At 41.8% G+C, this 21,499-nt stretch overlaps 1 protein-coding gene across 6 annotated transcripts in view; it reads right to left on the bottom strand.

The window, feature by feature from the left end:
• DGKB (diacylglycerol kinase beta) overlaps nucleotides 1–21,499 on the bottom strand; it is a 525,201-nt gene that overhangs the window by 336,204 nt on the left and 167,498 nt on the right. For all 6 annotated transcript variants that reach the window (XM_065583181.1, XM_065583182.1, XM_042856642.2 and 3 more), the window contains exons 10-12: nucleotides 10,258–10,375; nucleotides 4,379–4,467; nucleotides 4,181–4,297 (exon numbers count right to left, since the gene is read on the bottom strand). In XM_065583181.1, coding sequence (XP_065439253.1) covers nucleotides 4,181–4,297; nucleotides 4,379–4,467; nucleotides 10,258–10,375 — 324 coding nt within the window. The remainder of the gene's footprint in view (nucleotides 1–4,180; nucleotides 4,298–4,378; nucleotides 4,468–10,257; nucleotides 10,376–21,499) is intronic.

Raw genomic sequence — 21,499 nt, forward strand, 5'->3', positions numbered from 1 at the left:
TAGTGTGGAATTTGGTGTAGTTTATTATCTCTACATAGATTTAATATACTGCATATTAAGTCTGTCAGATAGCATGTGCACGTCACGTAAGAGCATAATTCCAAATTCATGTGTTTTACTAGCAGCTATGTATATTTTAATTTACAGAGGGTACCCGGGTGTACTAAGCATCTAAAACTTTAGGAAATATATCTAATTTATTTATTAAGTGGTTTAATATGTAGCATACAGCATCTAGCTCAATAGGTGATATTTCATTCAGCAGGTGATGTAAAATATGTAGTTCAACAGTTGCTCCTATAAATCATATTTTTCCAGTGAGCGAGTGATTCATTTTTCTTTAGATGATTTATCCATGTTGGCATTAACGGTATCAAACTTACAATATAATCAATTCAGTAGATGATATATACACTTTAATAGTAACACACTTTTGATAAAAGTTATCTAGCACAGTATAATGTAGACATAATATTTCTGAATTTTGAAGTGAATGACACCCAGTATTAGTCTTGTCCGTATTCATTTATACTGCAAAGTTACCTTTTCAGGCAGTTACTTAGCAACGGAAAATAAAAGTTAATGAGTTTGGATTTACTCTGAGTATTAAAGCCTTATTGTGAGGGTATTTTGGTAGCCCTGTAATCTAAAGCATTTGTCATGCTAATTCCCTGCCTCAGTGGTAAGGCTACTTGTACCATAATTAATGCACACTAGGCCATGTAACATCAAATAAAAGTATCTTCGCACACTCGGTGATAATTAGCAGCTCTGCTACTCAGTGGCAAGCAAACTTATCTCTGAAAAAAATAGCTTAATCTTCTTATTAGTCTCTGCTGATCTTTGACAACAGAAGTGAGGTATAGGAAATAAAAGGAATAGCTGAAGATGTGCATGCTATAGCTAATGAAAACAACATAGTGAGATAGTAAAGTAATATACTAAGCACCTCATATTAAAAAATAATTGTTTTATAAACCTTTTTGTAGCCTTCCCCCTGCAATAGCGCCGTGTCCACAAAGCTAGCTAGTTTACATTACTTATCTCACAACCAGATGCCTAGATGTGGAAATGAGGAACTGTAGTGAAAGCCAAGAATTTGTGGAGTAGCCTGAAGTAGGATGACTTCACTTAGGGAAGAGGAAGGAAAGTCTGGAGGTCTGTAAAGAAGCCTTGAAAAGAAGACCAGCTGTAAGGCAGGACACAGCTGGATAGGGAATTAGGAAGAGAGTCACAAAGAGCAAACCAGTAGCCCAGGGAAGGAGGTCTCATTAGCCAAACTCATACTGAAACTCTGAAAAGTTTGTGATTTGGTTTGGAGGTAGAACGGATGTCTAAAATGGGTCTTATCTTGTAAGAATTAATCTGCACATCTTTACTCTTGCTACCTCCAAAAATAAAACTAAAAGAAAAAAAGCCCTATTACAATCAATATTACAAAATACTAAAGGACACATTGTATCTCCATCCTGGAGAGAAACCCACAAGAGGGGAAAACTTGCTTAGAAAACTTCAAGGTGAATGTCATGAAATTTCTGACCCAGCAACCCCTCTGGGGGAAGAGTTTGCTGCCACTTGGAGGGGATGTGGACCTCTAACTGCAGAGGCTGTAGTGAAATCTGGAGATCCATGCAGAGACAGACAACCATATTCTTCCTCCCAAGCCAGGGATGCCGGAATGGGGGGGTGGGGGAGGGGGTTGGACAGGGGGCCATGGCCCCATCACTTTTAAAAGGTCAAGAAAAAACAGAAATACATTGAATGAATCAGCTTCTGGAACAGGGATAGGAACTCCTGCCTCTCCATGGATGTTTTGCTATAAAAGCAAGAGAGGTGATTCAAGACACCTTTTAAACCTATTGCCTGCTAAGAATCAGGCCAAAAGAGAGATTCAGTGTAGCTAACTGAGTTGCAAAACAAAACATACAGCAGCACTGGCTTGCTAAAATACAGTGCTTGTTAAAGAGCATTATTACACAATGCCAAATTCTTTTTCTCTGTGTTTCTCTGTTTCTTCATTTATAAAAAAAAGGCACACATTTTAAATGGATGCAAGATAGGTTTTTCAAGGCAATTCTGAATCTGACGACTGCTCATACTGCAACTAAATATATCATCAACAAGCAGCAGGAATGCTGTATATAAGCAGGTGAAAAGATATGATTGCAAAAAGTGGTGATAGTTTTAATATCTTCAATATGGCCATTCAAAAGTCACTTGTGTGTCTGTTACAAATATATGTGTTTTGTTTTGGTTTTAAGTTGGTAGCTTTAAGGCATTTCAGCAGGTTTCTATACCTACAGTGATAGTTATGGAAGGAGAAAGGGTTAAAAAGGGCTCTGAACTAGAATTAAAAGGGAAATGAATATTATACGAGAAGTGGTATAAAAATGAAGCAGAAATATTTTTAAAGGTTGGAAAAACTAGTAGGTGTTTTACTAATGGACCATCTCTAATTTACACCTCAAATCCTAGAAGCATCTAGGCACCTGAGGGATTTTTCAAAAGCACCTATGCTCTTAACTGCAATAGGTCCGAGGCACCTAGGAGCTTTTGAAAATCCTCCTAAGTGCCTAAATGCCTTTTAAAATCTGGCCCCAAGTCTATATTTAAGTACCTAATTAATACGAGTATGATTTTCACAGGTGCAGGGCATTGCAGCGTACTTTCACTTCAATGGGAGTTTTAGATGTTCATCACTTCTGAAAATATCATACCACTCTTATTTAGGCACCTAAATGCAGATTATAATTGCGCGACTTTAGTTACTTACCCACATTGAAAAATTTGGCTTAGGTGTTTTACTCTCAAACCAAACTACCCAAATCTCGACAGCAATCTGGGCTATATATTTTTCCTCCCTGAAATATTGCTAGATCTGTAATCCTAACATATATAATTGAAAATAATTTGGACCTATTTTCTATGATGTTTCAAAGTTTCTACTAGTCCTATGTTTAAAAAGTGAACTTAAATTAAATTCACAAGTGATTGTCACATGATATTCTTTAGAAGACTGAACAAATGTTTAATATTTCAGAATTAAAATAAATAAAGAAATAAAGAAATAAATAAAGTACTGACTTTTTCCACATTTAGATTCAAATCCTGAAAGCACAGTGACTGGGAGTAGAGATGCTGGATGTTGTTTCTTCTACCATAAAGAGCCCACCAACAGGGCTGTCCCTAGCTATTCTGGGGCCCTACACAGCCCTCCCGCGGGGGGGCAAGCCTCTGTGGGAGGGAGCGGGGGGGGCTGTCCCCAGGCCTCCATGGGGGGGGCTGTCTTGGGGGGCAGGAGGAGCCACCCCCCAGCACTCACCAGCGGCGCGGCTGGGGCCGGGTCTGCACTTCCCGCCGCCAGTGAATGTAGGCCTGGCCATGCTGCAGAGCTCAGGGGCGTGGGCACAGGACTGGGGCGGAGCAGGAGTGGGAAGAGGCAGGAAAGAGGCAAGGTGGAGCCAGGCAGGGGCCCTGGGGAAGAGCCAGAGCAGGGGCTGGAGCAGCACACAGCTGTGCCAGGCACCAGGAAATTTGTTTTGCCCAAGTTTCCTGGTGCCCTACGCAGCTGCGTACTTTGCATATGGGTAAAGACAGGCCTGTCCACCAACAAAGTCAGTGTTCCGTGAATGTTCATACAGTTGCTGCTGAATACACATTAGCTAGAGGAAGACTGGATTTGGTGCATGGAATTCCTGGCCCTCTATTTTTACTAAATTTCATGTGCTATGAAAACATTCTGCTCTGCTGTTTATTCGGGGCAAAGATGCAATTAATTACCTCTATTCCACAGTGCAACATAGGGTGTGATTTTGCCCTAACTTCACAGAGATATTGCCTTTTACTTTTATCCACAATGAAAAACATTTATGATCTTTCTATAAAATACAGATGGAAGCACTATAATGAATTCTATTCTTCTGCAGAAACATGTGTACAGCTCTCATTAAGTTTAATGGATTCACATGTTGGCACAGAGAAGAGAATATGTTTCAGTGTGTTTAGGCTATACCACCTAAAGACACTCATAAGTAATCTGAACATGTCAATCTCATTTGCACACTGACCATAACTGATGATAAAATTGAAAGAGACCTTTTGCATTAGATATCTGTAAAAGGAAGCTGCAGTGTTTTCAGCCTACCTTATCAGTGCTAATATTTTCACTGTAGGTACTCACTGTGATCTGACACCAAACACAATGAAGTCCAGTCAGGCCTTGGTAACATTTTATATTTTTGTGACACTTATCACATTTTGTTGGACAGTTTCCTTCTACCCAGTAGTGGTGCATTACCTATGAAAGAAAAGTGCAGATGTAGGTAGGATTGCCAAATTTAACAGCTACATGCCAAAGTAAACGCTACCACAGGCTTACATCAGTGTTCTTTTTGGACTTCACATATGTTTTGATACAAGAGGCAGGTGCTCTTGAGACGCAGCGTTCATGGACTGTGTACTTGCAAACTGAAAAGAGAAGCATGTTAAGACTGTGTTAATGCTGTTTCTGACTACATTTCTATAAAAAATGACATTAGTAGAACTCGGTTTCATATCTACTACTATTTAATCAATCCAATCAGTCAATAAAAACTCAAAGTAGGCTGTTTTTTCCATCCAATACAAAAGGCCAATTAGTACAGGAAATATTATGCAAGTGAAAAATCCCAGAATGCTCTATCATGGCACAGCAGGAAATGCTTAATTAAATCAGTCCTCACTAAAATTTTTCACAATAATTACCAAACGACAATAATATTAAAGACAAATTGATGACTGCCAAATGGTTTGGTGTCATTTGCTAGTAGGAAGAAATCTATATTTTACAACTATAGGCAAGAGAGCAGCTGGTAAGCATGAAAATAAAAGCCAATGAGTTTATGTTATTCTCTCTATTGATTTATAAATCTTAAATGGTTGATTAGTTCATTTCCAGATAGCTATTGTTGTCATGCATTTCATATAATCATCCAAAGTTCAACTCTTGCTTGCCATAACGCTACTCCTATACAGAGAAGCTTCCTTTGCTAAATCCACTACCATCAGTTTTACATACTTGTCTTTATTGACAAACCTTGTCTATAAAGATCACACTATCTATAAAGGGGGAATATAAAAGTGCCAGTTTATGATGCAAAGCTCCCCTGACTTCAATTATAAAGCTCTACTCTCATATTTCTGTGATGATTGAATAGTTAACATTAGTGCATCACTGTGCGTTGATGAGGAAATAATGCTAGTGCTTATAATGACAGCATTGAATAGATTCAGCTATTTAAAGCTAAGGATGAATGTCTGCCTGCATCAGATAAGTCTCATGCTTTTGGCCTTGACAGCAATTAAGCACAAAGCACTTCTAAACACCTTGCTTGCACCTATTACACAGACCCAGTGGGAGGTGCAGCCATTAATCAGACAAACTGCAGGGAGTAACATTGTTGATTGTGCCATGGAGAGATGGTGGGGCCCCCTGCAGTTCTCTAGCTGTTGTTTTTCTCCCCCTACACAATTTTAAAAAAAAAGTGCAATCTATAGCAATGCTTCAAAAATATGTGGGAGGGGAATCATTTATTAGGTAGAAGAAATGGAGGAGGGTTTCAGGAAGATATGGAAGTGTAGGAGTGGTTTCGTATGAAAAAAATCAGGCCCCTTCCTACTTGCTTACTTGAAGAAACTGAAAGGAACCCTTAAGTTCCCTACAAAGTGATGATCACTACTGAAAAATGATCAATTCAGTGTCAAGCAACATAGCAAGTAAAGAAAAGAGAAGGCTATCACAGCAAAAAGAGACAGTGATGGTAAATGCAAATGAGGAAGTTTACGAACAGGAGCACTCTTCTTTTCCAAGGAAGTTTTATTTTCTAGACAGGGAAAGTCCTATTTTCATACTACTGATATCTACAACAGAACAGAATATACCTGCCATATGCTGGGATGTAGGCGGTCTGACCTCGTGGTCAGAACAGGAGCCATGCCTAGTTGTCAAAAGAGAGTTGGAAGGTGGAACTGGAGTCATGGTCAGGAGACAAGAGTCAAAACAGAAATGGAATTGTGGCCAGGAGACAAGCCAGTGATTGGAGCCAAGAGTCAGAATTCGGAGGAAGGTAGAGGCTAGGGCTGAGGCACAAACAGGAACGGGTTGGCAAAAAGACAGGTACAGGAAGCAGATGTGACACAACTGTAGGCGTAGAACATATTGAGCAGCTGATGTACTATTGTTGCTACAAGGCTTAAATGATGTGCTGGCTCTTCTGTCCAACCAGGGAGCACAGTCACATAATGAGAGCTATTGGGCCCAATCATGCTCATTGTGTTGCCAGGAGACTGTGTCCAGAGCCAGCTGAGTTCCTGATATTACCTCCCCCAGCTCAAACCCTGAGGGCTCCTGCTAGGGGCCCTCGGCCTTGGCTTGTCAGAATATCTTTGGCGAAATTCTCAGAAGAGAATGGGAGTGTGAACATTTTCTTCTGGCTCCGAGATTTGCTCCTCTGGCCCGGTACCCCTTCCAGTCTATCAGATACTGGAGCTTTCCTCTGACCCATCAGGAATCAAAGACCTGTATTTCTTTGGCTGGATTTCGTATTCTTTCTGCCCCTGGACTATTACGGGGAGTGAAGGAGCATCTACCCAGTCAGGGAAGGGGTTGTTAACAAACAGCTTGCGGAGGGAAACATGAAAGTGAGTGAATCTTGATGGATTCTGGGATATGAAGCTTAAAGGGCACTGGGTTTATTTTCTCAATGATCTGAAAAGGATCCAAGTATTGGTGGTCGAGCTTGGTGGAAGGGCGGTCTGTTCTCAAGTTTGGGACAAGAGTCCAACCTTTAACCCCTATGGCAAGTTGAGAGCTGGCTTGTTGCTTTTGGCTGGCATAATGCTGATGAGATTCTTTAGACGCAAGTAAGTGCTCTTTGAATTCTTGGTACTGTATATTCATTGAAGGTGAAGGACTGGGTCTGTGGCTGCTGGGACTGCGCAGCCATCTGGTAGGTCCGGATGAAACTGGGGACGAAAACCAGAATTCACAAAGAATATAGTCTGTTGAGGTGAAGCGTAGGTTGAATTGTTGTACGAGAACCACAGCAGTGGAAACTAATCATCCTGATGGAAATTCTAAAAACAGTGACAGTACTGTTCCAAAGTCTGCTTGACTCTTTCAGTTTGGAAACTGTTTGCAGGTGGTAGGTTGTTGAGGTGAAGGGCTCAGTGCCGAAAAGGTGGAGAAATTCCTGCCAGAAACCAAGAAGCAATCCATATAATAGAGGAGGTCTCATTGCAGGTGGAAGCTTGAATCTCAGGAGACACCAGTGTTTCTTAGAGACTGACAGACTGAGGCCACAAATGGATCACCTGGGAGCAGAATTAGGATAGTGGTTGTCAGATGACATTGATGCCCCCACAGACAAAGTGGGAGCATTTAAGCATGGTGGTGAGAGCTTCCTACTCCACTTAATGGTACTCGTCCTTCCGAAACCAGATGTCCACCTTCCTGATTGTAGTCCCTGGACAGTACATAACCGTAAAAAGTCAAATCAAGAGAAGAAAATACCCAGCCAATCTGAAATTGGTTGAGTCATCAGGTTGTCTGTAGATGTTCCAAATTCTTGTGATCTGTCCAGACTTGGACAGGACCATGCCCCCTCCCTTCCCATTCCTCAATGGCAGACCCAACGTTCCTTGTCCCTGTGATGGTGTGTCCACCCCACACAAGGCCTGAAGGATTAAGGTGGCTAGTTGGACAAATTAACTGCCCTGGCTGCACCTGGAGGAGAAGTCAGGGAGCAGATATTAATTAGATGAGGCTCAGCTGGATGAGAACAGGAGCAGCCTATATAAAGCCCAGGAGCTGAGAGCAGAAAAGGGGACTGCGGAGTAGTCAGCAGTCACGCCCTGGGAAAAGGGAGTTGCTAGATTGCTATTTGTTTAAAATGTTTAGAATAAAGAGGGCTATTTTACTCCAATGAATTTGATTATTTGATGTGGAAACCAATATATACAGGATTCATTTCCTAAATGGGACAGTGTCCGCCACTGAAAAAGGTAAATGTCTGATTCTGCCACCTTTATTGACAATTGGTAGTCTCAAATTCATCAGTACAATTACTTGCTCAGAAAGATATGTCAATATACCTTTGATGGGCTACTTTTAACTCAAGGGAAGGAGAAAATGTTTTACAATGACAGACTTAAAGAGCTCAATCAGTTTAATTTATCAAAAAAGAATACTAAGAGGTGACTTGATTACAGTGTGTAAGTACCTTTACAGGGAGAAAATACTGGCTACTGAAGGACTCTTTAATCTAGAAGAGAAAGTTATAACAAAAAACAACGTCTGGAAGCTAAAATTCAAATAGGAAATCAGGCACTGTTTTTTGTTTTGTTTTGTTTTAAACAGTCAGTGATTAACCACTGGAACAAACTACCAAAGCTAGTGACAGATTCTCCATCTCTTGATGTCTCTGAATCAAGACAGGGTACCTTTCTGGAAGCTGTGCTTTAGCCAAACACAAATTATTGGGTTCAATATGGGATAAGAGTGACATTTAATGGCCTTTGATATAAAGGAGGCCAGAGTAGATGATCTAAGGATCCCTTCTCTCTTTAAGCTCTTCAAATGTATGAATGCGAGGATGAGTGACATAAATCAAGCATTATAATTAGGGTTGCAACGCAGCCGGTTTTTGACCGGAACACCCGGTCGAAAAGGGACTTTAGCATCTCCAGTCAGCACCGCTGACCAGGCCGTTAAAAGTCCGGTCGGAGGTGCAGCAAGGCTAAGGCAGGCTCCCTGCCTGCCCTGGCTCCATGTGGCTCCCAGAAGTTGCCAGCATATCCGGCTCCTAGAGGGGCTCTGCACAATGCCCCCACGCTGAGCTGCAGAAGCTCCTGCACCTACAGACAGAGGCAGTGCGCAGATCCCCCTGGCCCCTCTGCCTAGGGGCCGCAGGGACATGCTACTGCTTCCGGGAGCTGTGCAAAGCTAGGGCAGGGAACCTGCCTTAGCCCCAGCCCCATTGTGCTCCTGACTGGGAGCCGCCTGAGGTAAGCACGGCCCGGCTGGAGCCCGCAGCCTGAACCTCCTCCAGCACCCCAACCTCCTCCAGCACCCCAACCCCCTCCCCCACCCTAACTCCCTCCAAGAGCCTGCACCCCAAACCCAGCCTGCACCCCAGCCCCCTGCCCCTTCCAGCACCCAAACTTCCTCCCGGAGCTGCACCCAGCACCCCCTCCTGTACCCCTCCCCCCGTCCCAGCCCTGAGCCTCCTTCCGCACCCAAACTCCTCATCCCTGGCCCCATCCCAGAGCCCACACCCCCATCTGGATCCCACACGCCCTCCCTCACTCCAACCTCCTGCCCCAGCCCTGAGACTGCACCCCCTCCCTGCACCACAAACCCCTCATCCCCAGCCCCAAGCGAGCACACACACCCCAACCCCCCTGCCACAGCCCAGAGACCTGTCCCACACCTTGAACTTTTAATTTCTGGCCCCACGTCGGAGTCTGCACCCCGAGCCAGAGCCCTCACTCCCTCCCGCACCCCAACCTACTGCTCCACCCTGGTGAAAGTTAGTGAGGGTGGGGGAGAGTGAGCAACTGAGGGAGGGGGGATGGAGTGAATGGAGTGCGTGGCCTCGGAGAAGCAGCAGGGCAGGATGTAGGGCCGGGGGCAGGACAAGGGTGTTCAGTTTTGTGCGATTAGAAAGTTGGCAACCCTATTTATGATTGTAGAGGAAATCATAGCATCTATGTAAACTGATTGCCAGTACTAGGAACCTGGTACTTTGAAAATCAGGCCCCAATATGGTAGACAGAATGAATTATGAGGAAGATTAGAATAACTAAATATGGCTATACAGTACCTGGGCTAGTTGATGACTAAGGAAGAATATGAATAACATAACTATTTACAATTATTTAAAGGGAGAAATACCAGAGAAGGAGAAGAAATATTTAAGGTCACACCACAACCAGGATGTACAAGAAGAAATTAATCCAAGGTACATTTACGCAGAATATAAGAGGAAATGCCCTAATACTGAGGTCATTATAATACAGAATATGCTCTCAAAGGAGGTTTTGAAAGTCTCACTGTTTGAAGAATTTAAAACTGGTTCAAACACTCAAGTGTAAAATACAGGAAAAATACTCAATATGGCAGCAGGAGCATGGATACAGAGGATCTAGTAGATCTACTGTGAATGTAACACTTAGTAAGCAGCAGTACTAGAGAATGCTCACTGAAATACATATACTCACAGGAACAGCAGAGACCCTGCTTGCCTACTCCTATTAACATGTTCAAGCAAAGATTACAGTAGGCAGGCTTGTTAAAGTGTTTCAGTCTCCATACATGCTGCCCATCATCCTTCACATTCTGCACAGGACATAAAAGAAACAGATTTCATTTAATGAAACACACAGTGAAATATATAAGTGCCAATAAAAATTGGAGCTTGACTCAAGAACGTAAAAGACAAGCTGTTACTTCATTTATTACTTCACACCAGATCACAACATAATCCTTCTAAATACACAGAAAATGATGTGATAATAGATTCATCAGAAGCTCATGGATGTCCATGCAGTTCCAAAGCCATGAAGAAAGGTAGACACCAGTAGTTAAGACTGCAACAGATTCCCGTCCATATATGTAATAAGGCAACTATTTAACTAGATGGGAATTAGTTCTAAAATATATATTGCTCCAGCTTAACAGCTACAGAATTGTTAAAATTTCAACAGATTGGCTTTAGGGGCCTTCAGGGTGTAAAACATGTTCTCTGTGGAAATCATATGGTCTGTGTTAAGCAAGAGGTCAGACAATGATCATAATGGTCCCTTCTGGCCCTACATTCTAGGAATCCATACCCTTCTGTCTATCAAATAACCAATCTCGATTGGGGCTACAGTGGGATTTATATCCTGGATTTTCAGCACTAAAAGAATGAGCCCCTAGTACTTGATCCAAAGGAATAAATCCTCCAGCTGGAAGCAGTAGCAGACTCATAAATCTTGTGTGTGGACCAGCCACTAGATGGGGATAGACCTAAAATATCCTAGTGTAGATTACACTTGCCTTTAAAAAGTGAATGAAAACATGAATGTTTAAAAGATTTCTTCCCCATTTTAATCAGTATATGCTCCCATTTACAAAACACTCAAACACTATCACTGAGGGTTTGGGTTTTTTTGATATTGTAGCTGTTTTTTAAAAATGTTTGCTTTGTGCTACTTTCATGGTTGCTAATTATAGTTTGTAACTATCTGTGTAGATCCCAGGTCCCATGGCTGGTTTGTTGGCAGGCTTCTTTATTTTTCTAAAATTAGTAACTATTAAACTTGTTTTAATAAGCAACTGAGATTCATCTAACATATACCAAGTCTTATTAAAACTACCTTACATTCTTTTTTGAGACACTAGATGTCAATCTGTATTTATAAGTAAAACAGCATGTAACATAATAAATGTTAAATACAAGCAGCAGGACTTTTTCAAATTTTTGTTCTTTGATTTTTGTGTTCTGTGTGTTCCTATATTGCTGTGCGTGTCCTGGCCATTTCTTTATTAGACATTCTAACCAAGATTACAATTATATAAGAAATACATAATTTCTGATTGAAAATGCAGGATCTGGACAAATGAATATTCAGGTGACCCAGAAATTTTACTTACGTGTGCAACAAAAAGCAAAACTGTGCCCAATATTTATGAATTGCTCCAATTTTCATCCTAGCTTTACAACCAAACCCAAAGGAGGTGTAGCCCAACAATACCATATACCCGACTAAAATATACCACAACACACTGGGCCAAATTCTGACCTGGTGTAGCAGGATGCAACTGAACTTGGCCAATACTGCTTAAGCACTTTCCACTCTGTTGTGTTTTGACACATACAGATGTGTTATGAAAAAGTAAAGTAAATGAAGATCATCCTCAATTAGGGTGACCAGACAGCAAATGTGAAAAATCAGGACGGGGGTGGAGAGTAATAGGAGCCTATATAAGAAAAAGACCCAAAAATCAGGACTGTCCCTATAAAATCGGGACATCTGGTCACCCTATCCTCAATATATTTGTTGGACATGGAAAAAAAATTGCTATGTGTATGGCTGGTTCTTATCCAGTAATTGATTTATGATATCAAAGACCACAAAAATGGGTCTCACAACGCTATATAACAGCCCTGATTTTGAATGTGCTGTGTGAGGTCTCAGTCATAGTACTGTCAGAGTAATTCAAAGGACATAATGCAACTTAAATGTCATGTAGCTCTATTCGAATTTACACATTAGAGTCTAACTTTACTAGTTAAATTCTGAAAACCAGTATTGTTCTATTCTTTAAACTCAAGTTATTTGTCACTGAGTCAAAGTCCCTGAGGATTTATTCAACATCATGAAGATAACAATGTCTTTGTAATAAAGAGAAGTACATTAGTGAAATAAGAATTTCTGTATCTGGTCCAAAGCCAAACTCTACTTAGAACACAACTTTGAATGATTTCTACAAAATACCTACATTAACTAAAGTCAACAGAAGTTGAAATTAGTGGGAATATTTTTGCCTATCTGGACACTTCATGATCAGCCTTTGTGTGTCAGGGCCTCCTTTCTGTAGAGGGAGCAAGAAAGATGCCTAATATGGGACTTTAAGCCTGACAAAGAGTATGGAGGTTTTCCAATATTCCCTGAAAAATCAGAAATAGATTCTGCAGCTGTGGAGCCCCAGAGTCCTGTTGAGCTTCTTCAGGACTGGCAGCTGTACACAGCATGTTTTATTAGATAGAGCTCCATAATTTTAACCCTTATCTTAATACCCCACTCAACACAATTTTTTTTTTAATATTGTTACATTTTACTGTACTGAATACATTTCAAGTCTTCTAACAGAGTGACTATGCACTGGAAAATAAAGATTATATAAATGTTTTCTGAGATAAATAATTACAAACTTTACACACTTTCATTCTAAGACATATTAATGTTGTCAATATATACAGTATTAAGCTAAAAAGCACCTAAAATCCAAACGGATCTTTTTTCTCAAAAAGAAAACTATTTACTTTGTATTAAAGTTAATATAAAATAAATTATAACCCATAAATACACTTTTTGTTTTACATTAGTTTCATTTTACTTTTTTCAATTTTAAGACTGGCCATTCCATGTGAATGTGCCTCTTCTTATTTGAACAGAACATATGGACTAACTTAGCTGGCATTTTCCTTATCAGAAAAACAAACAAGTCTTGATGTGGGTGTTCTGCAAATTAAAACACTTAACTGTGTTACAGGCTGCAACTGATGCAGAAATCCATTACATAAACACAATGCACTTTTAGAAAATAGCAAATTAAATTTTTGCTCTTGTGCACTGCCAAAAATAAGAAATAAAGTACTGCAGATTTTAAGACACTGCCTGGGGGGAAAAGCCCACACAATATGAAACAACCCTCCTCCCCAGTGTAAAACTTTAAATATTACTGACACATAGTGCATTGAGTGACATTCAGTCATTTTACTTCCATATCCTGAGACAGAATTTAACAACAAACAGTCATTTAGAAGATCTCAAACCAGGTCAGCTTCAATACAAATTTCTTCCTCAGTTCATTATACTACGCTTAAAATGAATCCTCCATATGGCATACACAGACGTTAGCACACAACGGTAACAGTAACATTTTTTCACTCACACCAAGTCTCATGACTGACTATGGTCCTGATAGGAGCTTTGTCACTGATTTTAAGGCAGAAGAATTGGACCATAAATAAACAACAAACCAAGGAACAGCCAACCCTAAAAATGAAAAAGTTGCACACAATCACTAGCTATACCACCCTAGACTCGTTTTATGCTAATGCTCACTTATTTTAGTTTTTTAGGTATTTATTAATAAATGTAATTGTGATTTTGATTAGGAACCAAGACACAAGGTTACAGTTTATAAACTGAATTTATAGGTTCTATGCAGGGGGAAGAGCTGCCTCTTTGTCTGCTGGCACATAAACACCTCAGAATTGTCAGACACATAGATGAACATAATTTGTCTGGGAAGAGTCAACATGGTTTTTGTAAAGGGAAATCATGCCTCGCCAATCTACTAGAATTCTTTGAGGGGGTCAACAATCATGTGGACAAGGGAGATCCAGTGGATATAGTGTACTTAGATTTTCAGAAAGCCTTTGACAAGGTCCCTCATCAAAGGCTCTTAAGCAAAGTAAGCTGTGATGGGATAAGAGGGAAGGTCCTCTCATGGATTGGTAACTGGTTAAAAGAAACAAAGGGTAGAAATAAATGTTCAGTTTTCAGAATGGAGAGAGGCAAACAGTGATGTCTCCCAAGGGTCTGTACTGGGACTGGTACTATTCAGCATATTCTAGGGTGACCAGACAGCAAGTGTGAAAAATTGGGACAGAGGGTGGGGGGTAATAGGTGCCTATATAAGAAAAAGCCCCAAATATCAGGACTGTCCCTATAAAATAGGGACATCTGGTCACCCTAACATATTCATAAATGATCTGGGAAAAGGGGTAAACAGTGAAGTGGCAAATGCTGCAGATGACACAAAACTATTCAAGATAGTTAAGTCCAAAGCAGACTGAGAAGAGCTACAAAGAGGTCTCACAAAACTGGGTGACTGGGCAACAAAATGGCAGATAAAATTCAACGTTGATAAATGCAAAGTAATGCATATTGGAAAACGTAATCCCAACTATACATATAAAATGATGGGGTCTAAATTAGCTGTTACCACTCAAGAAAAATCTTGGCATCATTGTGGATAGTTCTCTGAAAACATCCACTCAATGTGCAGCAGCAGTCAAAAAAGCGAACAGAATGTTGGGAATAGGAATAGATAATAAGACAGAAAATATTGTACTGCCTCTATATAAATCCATGGTATGTCCATTACTTGAATACTGAGTACAGATGAGTACAGCCCCATCTTAAAAAAGATATATTGGAATTGGAAAAGGTTCAGAAAAGGGCAACAAAAATTATTAGGGGTCTGGAACACTTCCGTATGAGGATAGATTAGTAAGATTGGGACTTTTCAGCTTGGAAAAGAGACAACTAAGGGGGGAGGGGATATGATAGAGGTCTATAAAATCATGACTGGTGTGGCGAAAGTAAATAAGGAAGTGTTATTTACTCCTTCTCGTAACATAAGAACTAGGGATCACCAAATGAAATTAATAGGCAGCAGATTTAAAACAAACAAAAGGAAGTATTTCTTCACACAACACACAGGCAACCTGTGGAACTCTTTGCCAGAGGATGTTGTGAAGGCTGAGACTATAACAGGGTTTGAAAAAGAACTAGATAAATTCATGAAGGATAGACCCATCAATGGCTATTAGCCAGGATGGGATAGGAGGGTGTCCCTAGCCTCAGTTTGCCAGAAGCTGGGAAAGGGCTGATTGCCTGTTCTGTTCATTCCCTCTGGGGCACCTGGCATTGGCCACTGTCAGAAGACAGGATACTGGCTAGTTGGACCTTTGGTCTGACCCAGTATGGCTGTTCTTATGTTCTTATATAGGGCCTTTCCCACTCTGCAGCAGTAGAAAATATTTATGATTCTGAGGGAGTATTTCCTCCTAGGTAACAACAACATAGTCCCAGAGTGGGCATTATGTTGTGCTTATTATCTGTCCTATGGACAAATTCTTTGGCCACCAGACAGAGAAATGATGTGAAGGGACATGGTAGGCAGGTTATTCCCTAGCTGCCTGCAGTTGTTTGTTTGGTAGAGTGTGGTTTTCTGTTTGTTTTTTAAATGACCTAAACAGTCTAAAGACAGAGCTTTTCATGACAAACCGCTCTGTGCCTGTCAGCCTAAAGTTAGGAGGAAAGGGTCTATCATGCCAAGGACCTCCTCTTTTACTCACACACACTTCTGTTCCAGAGAAGGCCTCCTCTCCCCCCGCAGACTTTTCATCAACTGGGAGGCTCCCCATGTCATTCTGCTACAGTTAGGGCAGGATCAACCTCCCCTGACAAAGAGATGGGTGGGAGAGGTGCCCATTTCCTACTCCCAACTAATAATGAGAAAAAGGAAGGAGAGGTTACTCACCTTGTGCAGTTCTTTGAGATGGGTATATTATGGGTGCTCGGCTTGTGGCGCACATGTGCCCCCATGCATCTTCGATTGGAGATTTTCAGCAGCAGTGCTTGTTCAGCCTGTGCATGCACCCTCACTATCCTCATGCCCCTTATCAAAAATATATAGGGCTGCGATAGATGAACTGGCCTCAGTTCCTTCTCCACCACTCAAACCCATAGAGAGGAGACACCAAAGCAGAGGGAAAGGAGGGTGGGTAGTGAAACCCCCCTTAGGGACACCCCTCGGAAAACTTCAGTTACTGCACACTGTGAGTAACCGCTCCTTCATGCTCCACTTGAGGTGACTTCCAAGCATTACCTTCTGAAGGAGGTGGGAGCTTCAGAACCAGGTCTAGAACTGTTTGCATAACTGTAGAACCGAAGGTAGCATCTGCTCTAGAGGCATACACTAAAGCATTGTGTTTTGAGAAGGTATGATCTGAAGCCCAAATAGCAGCTTTGCAGATTTCTGGGCTAGGAACATCTTTCATTGGGGCAACAGATATGGACTGAGATCTGGTAGAATGAGTTATGACCCTAGGAGGACACAGCACATTAGCAGCTGCCTAGCAGCAGAAATGCAGCCGGAAATCCAATTAGAAAGTTTCTGGCTGAACCCTTTAACTTTGTCCACAAAAAGCCTTGGAGAATCTTGAAAAGGTTTAGTTCTGTCCTATTAATAGGACATCTAAAGTGTAAAAGGCAGCATTCCCTAATGATATTTAGGGTGGAAAACTGGCAGATGAATTGTCTAATTTACACAAAAGTCTGAGACGACTTTGGGTGAGAACTGTGGGAGTCTGATCACAGAGAGACCTTACCCTAGAAGCCAAAATAAAAGAGATCCACTATCAAATTCAAGTATCAGAGGGGTAGCCGTGTTAGTCTGAATCTGTAAAAAGCAACAGAGGGTCCTGTGGCACCTTTGAGACTAACAGAAGTATTGGGAGCATAAGCTTATGCTCCCAATACTTCTGTTAGTCTCAAAGGTGCCACAGGACCCTCTGTTGCTTTTTATCAAATTCAACTAATTCACCAACTCTTCAAGCAGAGGTAACTGTCACTAAAAAGGTGGTTTTCATGAAAAGGTTTAAAAGGGTGCAGGTAACTAACAACTCAAAGAGAAGTTTCATCTAACAATTAAGAACTAAGTTCAAGTCCCAAGTTGGAGTGGGCTCTTTGACATTCAGGAATAGGTTAGATAACACTTTGATGAATCTGAAAGTTACAGGGTGAACAAATACTAAGAAACCTTCCACAAGAGAATGAAATACTGCAATGGCCCCTAGGTGAACTTTAATGGAACTCAAAAGAGATCTCTTTGCTTTAGAGTGAAAATGTATTCTTAGAATCTCCAAGAGTGTCATGTCAACAGGAAAAAGGTGATGGTGAGTGTACCAGTGGCAAAATCTTTTCCATTCTTGAAGGTATGTTTTTCTGGTGGATTTCTTTCTATTGCTCAACAGGACTTCTTGAACCTCTCTGGAACAGGAGAGTTCTAACCCCATGAGCCATCCAAATACCATCTTCTGAGTCAGAGTGGACTGGGGTGACAAACATTCCCCAAATCCTTAGAGGGAAGAATAGGCATCATTGGGAGATAGGTGGAAAAACCACATCTGTCTCAGCCAGGTTAGTGATCAAGATTACAGTGGCTTTGTCCAGTCTAATTTTTTTTAGAATCCTGAGGATTTGAGGCATTGGAGGAAAGTTATATAGAACACCAAGAAAGGAGAAACGTGTCCCACAAGGGACAGTGACCAAGACCTCCCCCTCAAGCAGAATTTCACACATTTCCAGTTGACAGTAACAGGGAAAAGGTCTATGTTCAGAAAACCCCAGGTAAGGAATATCTGCCTTGAGATGGATCTGTCAAGTGCCCACGCATGATCTTGGGGGGTGAAGTGTCTGCTGAGATCTTTGGGTATAGTGTTTTGGAGGCCAGATAAACCAACTGCTAAGATAAGGATTCACTGGGCTCTGTATTAGTTCCATCACTGACGGTTTATGAACAGAGGGAAGAGGATGTTTTCAATTTATGTAGTACATACTGGGCCAACTAACTTTTGTAAACACAATGAGTGTGATAGAGAGTCCAACAGGGAGGACTCAATACTGATATAGGGTCCTGCCCTATGACAAAGCATAGGAATATCTTGTGAGAGGGATTTACCACAACAAGAAAGTACAAGTCTTGAAGGTTGAGGGTCACAATATAGTCTCCCAGATCCAGGGATGGAATAACAGCTGTGAGTATTACCATCTTGAATTTCTGTACCTTGATAAAGTTATTCAACATCCTAAGATCTTGAATTGGCCCTTGTTTTTGGCAACCAGAAAGTATTGCAGTAAAATCGCTTCCTCTGTACTGAGTGGGAACTGGTTCCACAGTTTCTAAGCAGAGGAGGGACAGAACCTCTTGCCTCTTGAGATGGTTCCTGCAAAAGGATGGGGAAGGAGGGTGGTAGGAATGGATGGAATAGCCTGATGTTATAATCTCCAAGATTTGACCTCCAACCTCCATCTGTTGGAGGTCAAATGTTCCCATGAGCTGTGGAAATGGGAGAAACAATCCCCAAAAGGTAGAAGGGGCAGAGTGGTACAGCACTGGATCTGGATAGCAGTGGTGTTTGTGTCCAGCAACTGAGGTATCAAAATTAACACTTTGCAGATTATGGCTGCTGCATCAATCCAGGTGCAGTGGTTGATAACTTTCCCCTTTTGATTCTGGGTTTCTGGAACCATATTGTAGGTGGGAAACTGGGCTAGGAGAGATCTCCGAGCTTTCTGAGACCAATTAAATCTCCTCTTATTTGCAGGAGTATATATGTCCAGTGAGCGAAGAGTCACCCTAGAGTCCTTCAGAGAATGTAAGGAGTCATCAGTGGATTTGCCAAATAATTTAAGATCACCAAAGGGAGGTCCTTTATAGTGCTCTGGATTTTATGTGGAAATCCTGAAGATTACAGCCATGAGGCTCAGCGCATGACTACAGCTGTGGAGATGGAGCAGGCTGCTGTCAACAGCATTGAGAAAAGCTTGAAAAGTTGTCCTTGCAAGAAGCTGTACCTCTATGACGAGGGCCTGAAATCGTTCCCTGTGCTTTTCTGGGAGGTGTTCAATAAAGGAATAAAATTTTGAATAGATAATTTGGTTATACTCTACTAGAATTGCAGGACGGCAGACAAGTAGCTTTTGCAACCATGAAGATACAAGTGCTTTGGTCATTATCATGTGAGTTAGTCTTGGAAAGGTGTTATCTTTTGAGTCCATTTACTACATCCACAACTAAGAAGCTAGAGGTAGACTGGGAACATACAAATTCTGAACCCCTAGCAGGAACATAGTACTTTTTGTCTGCCCTCTTAGCTGTTGGGAGGGCAGTGCCAGGGGTCTGCCACATTGTCTTGTCAGGTTCTAACAATACTTCATTTACAGGAATGGCTACCTGTGCTGAAGGTGGTGTGTGAAGAATATCCAGCAATTTGTGTTGAGTTTCCTGGACTTCTTTTAATGGGATCCGAAGAGTGTCTACCGCTCTTTTGATCAAATCCTGAAATTGTTAAATCATCTGCTGTATATGGAGGTGGTATAACAACTTCATTCGGGGATGATGAAATATTCCTCTGTGGCATAGCTTCTACATCAGCTCTCCATTCTTGTTCCTCACACATCACCTTCTGCAGTGGAGACTGCTGAGAGGAAATGGAGGGAATCAAACACTGCTGACCCTCGGATTCCCTGACAGTGCTGAGAACCCTGGAGAACTGTTGGCAGTAAACAGCCAAGGGTCCCAATGTGACCACCGGGGAGGACCATAAGAGAATGGGGGAGGCATCCAGGACTGATTGTAACAATGAGCAGAGCAGGTTGAGTGCACCCTAGCTCTGAAGTGTCCCTCAAAGGAGCAGATTCAGATGAGGGTGGTCTACATAGATAATAATAAGACCACTGAACAGAAATCAGAGTCTGAAGAACTCTCATCTGCATAGTCTAATGGAGGAACAGGCAGAGGAGAAGTGATGGTTTGTCTCTCCATATGCCTGGGTATAGGGGAATCAGGCAGTTCCATCAATAGATGAGGTGCCAGAGGTCTGAATGAGCTCAGTAAAGGATACTCAGGTACAAAAAAAAGTCCTGCGGTGCCAGATGCAGTGGTGCCATGTCTGCGGCCTACTAGGCTCCCACAATGAGGTCTGTGGTACCAACAAAGGTGTGAGAGGTTCCAACAACTGCTAGATGGTCGGTCAAGGTGCCAAAGATGTAATCAGTGCAGCTGGTGGTACCAACTTCTTCGAAGTGTGGAGTCCCTGGGGTTTTTAGCAGATCAGTCATGTTTCAATGGTACTGAACTCTTTGGTATGGATCGTCAGGAACTGTGTGATTTAGATGAGCTCAAGGACTTTGTTTTAGCATTCTCGGTACAGAGGTGCTTGAACCATCCATGGAAGCCTTTGAGGAGCTTGAGGTCTCTTGTGCATCAGATCTTAGAGGTATCCTCTTCTTGAAGAGATTTAGTACTCCTCTTGGTAAAAGTCTTTCCCACACCACTTGCAGATCTCTCAGAGGCAGAGGAGGCACTATGGTCACTTGGAAACCACTGTACTGAGGGGGGAAAGAGAGGAGGTCCAAGGGAGCACTCCGTCATAAAGTTGAATCTCCCTGTCACTCCTGAAACAACTCTTAAAACTAGTGTAGATTTTGCACTTTGAAGGCACTTGTGTATCCTGGAGGCAGCAGCGAGAGCGTGAACTGGGAAGGACTCCGGACAAGTGAGGTAACATTTGAAGCCTGGGGACTTGAGCATGCCGCCAAAACAAAACAGTCTTCTAACAGTAGAGAAGGGTGGACATGGGAAGCAAAAACCTCCGTGATTGGAAAAACTAACCCCCAAAGAATTAAAATATGAACTAAATAAAAAACTAAAGACTTAATTATAAAATAAAATAAAACTATAAGAGTAACAAATAAGCAGGTATCTGTGAGCACTACGAATGTGAGCACTTCTTTAGCCAGGACACTCGAGAAGGAATCAAGCGCAGTTCATCTGTCATATGAGGCATGAGAATAGATAGGGAGCATGAATGGATCGAATGAGCACCGCTGCTGAAAATCTCTGATAGAAGGCACCTGGGGCGCCTGTGCACCTCAAGTGGAGCACCCACAGGGACACTACTCAAAGAAGAAGAAAAAAGCCTCATATTAGGCTGGACCCAGGACCCTCTACCGTCTTCAGGACATGCAGGGGAGTTACAGGCTTTAACAACTGCCAGTTCAATTGCAAAATAAACAGGTGTATAATAGACTGGGGAGCACAGGAGGAAGGGAATCTTGCTTCTGTGAGCTTTGCTCCCTCAAAGGCACATCCACAATTCACCACCACACCACC

Source organism: Chrysemys picta, chromosome 2 (assembly GCF_011386835.1).
Source record: "Chrysemys picta bellii isolate R12L10 chromosome 2, ASM1138683v2, whole genome shotgun sequence".
NCBI classification, from domain to species: domain Eukaryota; kingdom Metazoa; phylum Chordata; order Testudines; family Emydidae; genus Chrysemys; species Chrysemys picta.